We start from the raw sequence: 7,780 nt of genomic DNA on the forward strand, positions 1-7,780 counted from the left end.
GATTTTTCACCCTCTTCCAAAAATTAAAAAAAATGTGGAGTTCACTTTACTATCCGTTAGAAATGAAATCCACCCCAAAATCAAAACCCCAATCCTTTATTCTTCCCCACCACCACCATCACGGTTGTCGTCTCCGACCACTCTCCTCCCTCCACTTTCCCTTCCCTTACTTTCTCCCTTCTTCTTCTACTTTTTTTTTTCCCTTTAGTATTTTCTAAATACAATCAAACAGAGGAATTTGATTGTCCCACCTACTCATTTTTCACTTTAAATTTCAAAATTTATGAAAAAATGACTTTCCATGCAATCAATCACCTTAAATTATTTTTTCACAACAAAAAAAATCCCTTATACTTGCATTTTGTTGAGTTTACATTTTTACCCTTCTTTTGAAATTGATACAAATAAACTTTATTCAAGATTCGTAAGGCTATAAAAAGTAAATGCACACACAATGCGTACTTGTCGAAAGAAAAAAAAAAATTAATTCAATGATAGAACAAGGAAATACCTTTTATGCCGAATATCTTAAAAATGGATATGATTTAGCATCATTTTCTTTGAAATCGACAAATCCACGCCATAGAGAACCTGACTATTCCTGGGCTTATGCAATCCTCTCCCCCTACACGTACCAAGTAATTTCTCGGATGAATCCCTGAGGTGTGGCCTTGGCAATCTCACCAATGACCAACCCTTTAGAGACATAATTATAGCATCTTCATCACCATAATTTTGTAAGAGTACATGCATTTAACAAATTTCAGTACTTAAAAGCATCAAGGGCGACACCTTTTCTCCCAACCAACGAATTTTTTTTTTATAGAAACAAATATGTGACCATAAAAATCGAACGTGACGATTGTTCTAATAAAAAACCAGAAACGCCATTAACATACTTGATAAAGGAACGGATATGTTATCATCTAATACCTCTGTGATGGGAAGGGACTCCACCGCTGTTGCCACCAAAGACACTAAAGCTACCCTTTCCACCGTCCAAGTCCAATCCAACTTGAAGTAACCCAGAGACGAAAAATAGTAGAGCATCCTATAACACAAAACACCATTTTCATCCAAGCAAAAAATATGTTATTTCAAAATGAAAAAAGTATGAAACTGATAATGCAAGAAAAACAAAATTACCGTGTCATCCACATTTTTAAAATGAGTCGTGCTGGAGTGACCTCAAGATTGGACCTCATATCGCACGTCTTGACATGAAAGTGGATAGGAATCATAGATGCTTTTCACTCGTATCTCGAGGAAAGTATCTATGGTTCCCATACACTTTCACGTCAGGGTGTGATTTGTGAGGTCCAATCTTGAGGTCACTTCAGCATTATTCTTTTAAAATATTTAGAAGATATAGGATATCATTATGATCCTTTTATGTGGACATTTATTTGAAATTGAAAAAAGGGTATAAAAGCAAATCTTAGTAAATACAAATACAATTTGCAAACATAAGATATCACCCATATGCTAAATATTTTAAGGGTCTGGATCGGGGTGATTCATGAAAACACATGATCCCAACCGTAAACACAAATACCATTGCACCGTAATTTCCCCTGTTTGGTGAAACACCCATGTCAAAATGCATATAAAATCATCCAACATTTTGAATCAGTGGGATCTGAAGTTTAAAACCTACCCGATAGAAATTAAGAATCCAAACAGAAACATGGCTACGCTTCCAACCCAACTCTTTTGATGATTATAAGGAAGCTTTTGTAAACCAAATCTTCTTCCCATGATATCGGCAAATCCTGTAAAGCACCAAGTCAAATGGGCACAATGGAAGAGCCTAAAGAACATCAAATTTGGATAAGGCAGAGAAGGATTACCATCCCCACCACACATCATAGCTAATGCGATTACCCCAATTGGAGACTCTCGCCAAAAGATGATGGCACTGAAAATCAATATCAGAACGTAAAAGAGAGGACCTCTAAGCAGTTCCCTGCAAATATAACAAAGTGAAGTTACATTACAAATAGTTTGATTTGTCAGAATGATGATTGGAGCAAATATATTGGAGAAATTTACCAAAAATGTTACAGAATGATGGGTACTTTACCACACTAGAGAGGTTTTCAAAATCTTTACCACAACAATTTTGGAAAACTCATTTTTCCAAAACTGCAAGTTTTGTAAAGTGACTAATAGTTAATTTCCTTACACCCCTATTATAAGAGAACAAAAATTGGCCAGGGTTTTATTAATAATTACCAAAATATCTACAATATATAAAAGCATCCTTCTCACAAAGATCAGAGAAATTCCAATCACTCTATTGATTGGCATTGTGTATTTTTGTACTCCTTTTCAATCCATAATAGAAGTTTTTTGGTCTAACTTCACTCTCAAGGCTTCCATATGGCCAAATTTGCCTCAATCCATAATGTCGGATGCCTTTGTGGACAAGTTTTTGGCCAATATTCACTCTCCCAACACTCTTTCAATTTTTTTTTTGAGGGTATAAAAGGAAATTAACAACTATAAAAAAGATAGAGAACTTGCCATCTTGAAAAGATAAGTTGGTTATCAAACCAGTTAAAAAACCATTTTGGTAAATATTTTGAAAACCTGACTGGAGCAGTAATTTAAGACTCTTTTCTACCCAAGATAACAAAATATAGTTTACAAATAATTTTACATTTACTGAAAAGAAATATTGAAAGATAGATACAAAGAAAGAAAGGAACAACTTGAGGTTGGTATGGGAGAAATTACTTTGGGTTTCCCTCGCGTGTGACGGACTGCACAAGACCTTCATCAGGGACTAGCGATAGACCATGGATAACAAGCCTAAAGCAATTCAAAAGAGGAACAAAAGCAGCAAAGTAGCGAGCTCCCGTCGAGGTGCTATAATAGGATTAAAATAATTAACTGAATTAGAAAATACAAATTCATAAGTATAAGAGAAAGATGACTCCATGAAATCAATAGAATTTTCAAACAGAATGAGATGGGAATACCTGAAAATTGGCCAAGAAAACAGGAAAAGCAACCCTGACAATATATGTACCACTTTTCTGCTCAAACTCTGCTCTAAACAGGAGAAAACTGAAGAATTGTCACAAAAAGGATAATCACATTGAGCAATCTTGGTGAATACTTCAGATATCCCTGTGTTTCAAACTTTTGACCTTGTTCTTCCTTTCTAGACTAACAAAAAATAACCAAAATACCCTCATTTTCAACCTGTAACCAAAAACCTTAAAATTTTCTTCCTAAAATCCAGCCATCTTCAAGCTTTTCAATCTCTATGGTAAATTAATTTTGATCTATTTAACCTCATCTCAGTCGATTGCCTTGAACTTGATCACCTTAATCCCCAATAGGAAATCCTAAAATTTTCTATAAAAATTCTCGTCATCTTCCACTTCAAAAATATATCTTAATCTTTTTTAGGTTTGAAGGTTAAAGTAGAATAATCTTAAGATTGGAGATGGGCAAATTTTTTTACCAAAGATTGAAGATGACTGATATTGGGAAGAGAAATCAAACGCTTTTTGGTATTAGGTTGAACACGAGAGTAATGATGTCATTTTGCATTAATTTATTAGAGAAGACTGATGTCAATGGGAGCATGTAGACATTTTGGTGAATATTTGAGATACCCTTTGTTTTCAAACTGATGACATTACCTTTTACCTCTTGTCTCATAAAATAATGAAAAATGACCTAAATGCCTTTTTCTTCAACTTTCAACTAAAAACCCTTGAATTTTCTCCCTAAAACTAGCAATCTTCAAGCTCTTCAACCTTTCCAATTAACTATAATTTGCCCCCTCCACAAGAAAATCCTAGGTCTACCCTTGTACATACTGAGATGACTCGGGTGAGTCATCTTAATCTTAGAGAAAAGCAAGTGAGATGGTCAATGTAAATGTTGAGGCATCTAAAGTTTGAATTGACTCGTCCCATATTTAAAAAAGGATGAGATATCACAACATGCAATGAAATCGTCTTATTTAATGGGACAGTTCACATTCCAAACTATAAACAAAGTCTGTGCAATAGCATCTTTAGACAATATTTTTTTCTTTTAGTAAATGCCCTGATATTAATTTCATAATATACCAATTTTGGCTTTGTTATCTTATCATTATAATACATATATATAGGGAACGGATCAAGGGACATGTGAAAAAACATATGTAAAAATATGAAGTTTTGGATTGACCTGATTTTTTGTGAGAATGATCTCTATGATGGGAAGATCATCTGAAAAAAAAAAATCAGTCCAATCTGAAACTTCTAACCCCATTAAAAGTGATTTAGAATGTGGACCGTCGATTTTTTGCCAATTTTTACCAATAATTTGTAAATCACTTTTGATGGATTTAGAAGTTTCAGATTGAGCTGATTTTTTGTGAGGATGATCTTCTCATCATAGTGACTATCCTCGCAAAAAATCAGTTCAATCCAAAACCTCTAACCCATATTTTGAAAAACCATTGTTTTTACATATGTCCCATGAACCGCCCCCATATATATATATATACTAGAGATCACCCGTGCCTACGGCACAGACATTCTCTGTTGGGATAAGAGGGTAAAAGCGAAAAAAATAAAGTTGGAGCAGGTGGTGGCAATTTTAACACGACTCAAAATCAACACGAAATTAATGGGTTTGGGTAATGCCTAGTTGGGTTTGAGGTATTATTGAAAAATTTTAAGGTTAAAAGAGTAAAAGATGAAAAACAATAAAGTGAGTTAAAGGGGTAAAAGATGAAATATAATAAAGTTATACGGGGTGAAGGGTGGGTAATAGAAATAAAATGGATCCCACAAAACTATAGGTTGAAGGAGGGGTAAAGGCATAAACGTGAAAAAATAAAGTTAAAGGGATATTACTAAAGAATTTTGAGACTAAAGGGGTAAAAAATGAAAAATAATAAAATAGGTTAAAAGAGTAAATATAATAAAGTTGAGCGAGTAAAGAGAAAAAAAATAAAGTGGTTAAAGTGGGTCCCACACAAAGGTTTGTGTCTCACAACCGCACCATCTCAGTTGTGTTTTATTAAATATATCACACAAAAAATGTGATTTGGTAAATGTTTTGGAACGTGTACTGTCACGGTGGCTTCTATATCTCTCATTATACCAAGAGGGTGTTTGGTATGGATTCAAGAATCTAATTTTGGCTCATAATCAGATTCTAAAATCTGATACATCGTTTGATTCAGATTATTGACCTGATTTTTTCATAATTAGAAACCAAAAACATGGAGAATCAGAAATAGTTCTCTGGTTGTTTCTCCTAATTCTCACACACTATCCTATTATGATGATCTCGAAATACATTGTACAATAATAATAATAATAACTAATAATAACACTATTATAATTATAACTAATAACAATAGTAGTAGTAACAACAAAACAACAACAACAACAACAATAATAATAATATTTTTTATATAAAAATATAAATCCATCATAATTCTTTGGGTAATCTTAACATGCCCCTTAGACGTATAATTAGCTTGAAAAAAATGACCTAAAAACCATTCTTTTCAATCTCTTTCCAAAAATCTTTGATTTTTCTGTCACAAATTCATTGTCTTCAATCTCAGGGACAAATATTTTATTGTCATTATGAATCTCAACATGTGCAATTGGGTAATTTTTTTCTTTTTCACAAGATCAATTTTCATAAACAGTATTAGCCAAACAAGATTTTGGATTCTTCCAAATATTTTTACTCTCATTTTCAATCTCAGGACGTGCAATTGGGTAGGTTTTTTTTTCCACAAGATCAGTTTTTAGAAACAATTTGAGCCAAACTAGGTTTTGGAAATCGGTTTCTATAATCTGATTTTGACAGTCCATGATCAGAATCAAGAATCAGGTTCTACAATTCGATCCAAACGCCCCCCAAGTTTATAAAAACTCAGCCAAGTCAAGCAGGATTTGTGTTTAAGATATAAAATAATTAATTTTTTTTTTACTGATTTAGATGTTTGCAATCTACATATCTATATAAAATACAGATTTGTACCAATCCACATTATAACAAGAAAAATTAAAATTATGCAACTATAACATAAATATATAATATTAACTTAATTTAAACCGGTTTAAAGGGTTTGACTCGTCGGAAACGATACGGATCAAACGAGTCAACTCTATATCAGTTGTGAGCGAGAGACCAGACGAACTCGAGAAAGTCAATTCTTTCTACTGAATAGCAAAGCTAGTATATTTCCCTTCAGATGAATGGACCGTGGACTCGACCAAACCCGGCCACGTGGACGAAAAAAATCAAATCGGGAGAAAAAAGAAAAAAATCAAACCTGTTGGATTACGTTTCTCTTGGTGAGATCATCGAAAACGAAGACGAGACCGTACGCGCCAGCAGAAACGAGAGCCGTGGCTCCTGCATCCTGTAAAAACGCGCCGTGAACCGCATGGGAGAAACGTAATGCGGACGAGATCTTCGAAGAAGTAGAAGAAGACCATAAGAGATTTGGGATCGAAGCGTGGTTCACAGTTAGGAACGAAGAGGTTAAAGGAAGCTTAGGGTATCGGCGTACGATAGAAAACCTCGACTGGTGGATAGAAGAAGGTGTGGAGGATAAGAAGATAGTGGTCGCCACTCGGCTCATGATGGTTGAGCGGGTCTGATTGGTTGAAGAGGTCACGATGGGTTATTTTGATGTGTGATGCGTTAGTATTGTTAGCCCATGGTCGCATCTCTTACATATTACCCTACAAAACCTTCTACACGTGTCCTATGGCCCATGCATTTAATTTGGCTGTCGATGGACCCAACCTGGATTGGATTGGGGTCGATTTGGTACCAACCCGATAAGGATAAGATCGGGCCCAGAACTGCAAAATGACAATTGGATCGGGTTCAAATTAGATTTGATGTACAAAATATATAATATAATTTCTCGCATTTTATCAAACTGGATCCCTATCAGATCGAGAAAAGATTGATCCAAAACCGATCCAATAAGGTATCAGATCAGATCCTAAATGATATCGAAATGGATGGGGGTACACCACCAATCAATGGAGGGTTGCCAATTGATCAGATCAATCTAGGACCAATTAGATCTAGAATGTCCAATAAGATTTGGATCAGACTCTTGTCGGATTGTTCTGAATCAGATCAAATCTAACTTTGTTATATATATATATAATATATAATGTGATTAACATAATATTTAAGAGAGGGTTGTTTTAATAGGTTATCAAATCGGATCTTTATCAATCCTGGATTCAGATCCGAAATCATGTGATTGGAGTGGATAATACTTTGGATCTGTTGCAATCCGTTTAAAATTACAAAAATCAATCTGATTGATGGGCTAAAAATATCTAAGACAGGTATTTGTTACCAACACCTTAGCTGGTTTTTTTGTACTCTGCATCTTATTGAACTCTTGTCTAATTCTTTGCTAGAAATGTAACAAAACTTTCAAAATGAAATTCAAAAGTCAGTTATGTTTTTCTAATAGACACTCTCATGCGAGCTCTGTTGATGTTGATCATGGTTCCACATTCGAACCTTCGCAGCAAATTCAGAAAATTGGGTTCATAGAGCACGGATGAAAAGGCTGAACGGAACCCATGGAGCACAATAGTCGGACTGTCCAACCCTAACGTTCCAAAGTGGAAAAGCTATCAAACATAACTCATTGATCGTGAATCGACCCATCTCTATACAAATCTTAAGATGTCAATCAATTTAAATGTACCAACACAGAAGGACTAGTTTAGGTCTGATCAGATTTCTGTAGAAATATAACTAAAAA

General features: G+C 34.5%; 1 protein-coding gene across 4 annotated transcripts; it reads right to left on the bottom strand.

The window, feature by feature from the left end:
• Positions 1–384: 384 nt before the first annotated feature.
• On the bottom strand, positions 385–6,701 carry VTE5 (phytol kinase 1 VTE5). Of its 4 annotated transcripts, none has more exons than XM_086445157.1 (7): positions 6,311–6,701; positions 2,985–3,052; positions 2,740–2,871; positions 1,851–1,966; positions 1,658–1,772; positions 934–1,051; positions 385–696 (listed from the first exon to the last, which is right to left on the bottom strand). In XM_086445157.1, exons 1-7 carry the CDS (start codon positions 6,620–6,622, stop codon positions 529–531), a joined length of 1,029 nt encoding a protein of 342 aa, XP_086301283.1. In that variant the 5' UTR covers positions 6,623–6,701; the 3' UTR covers positions 385–528. The 4 variants fall into 4 exon arrangements, with proteins under 4 accessions (XP_086301283.1, XP_086301285.1, XP_086301286.1 ...); XM_086445159.1 differs by having other exon boundaries at positions 484–625; positions 6,311–6,700; XM_086445160.1 differs by having other exon boundaries at positions 484–719; positions 6,311–6,700.
• Positions 6,702–7,780: the final 1,079 nt, after the last annotated feature.

Source organism: Akebia trifoliata, chromosome 6, assembly GCF_017979445.1.
Source record: "Akebia trifoliata isolate Shusen 1 chromosome 6, ASM1797944v1, whole genome shotgun sequence".
Taxonomy (NCBI): Eukaryota; Viridiplantae; Streptophyta; class Magnoliopsida; order Ranunculales; family Lardizabalaceae; genus Akebia; species Akebia trifoliata.

Bases quoted from the DNA above. Each gene is read 5' to 3' on its own strand.
- VTE5 (XM_086445157.1), bottom strand. From the start codon at position 6,622: ATGAGCCGAGTGGCGACCACTATCTTCTTATCCTCCACACCTTCTTCT. The intron at 2,872-2,984 runs GTATTCCCATCT...ATCCTATTATAG, and splicing joins TTTTCTTGGCCAATTTTCAG to CACCTCGACGGGAGCTCGCT. The intron at 1,967-2,739 runs GTAATTTCTCCC...TTATATTTGCAG, and splicing joins ACACGCGAGGGAAACCCAAA to GGAACTGCTTAGAGGTCCTC.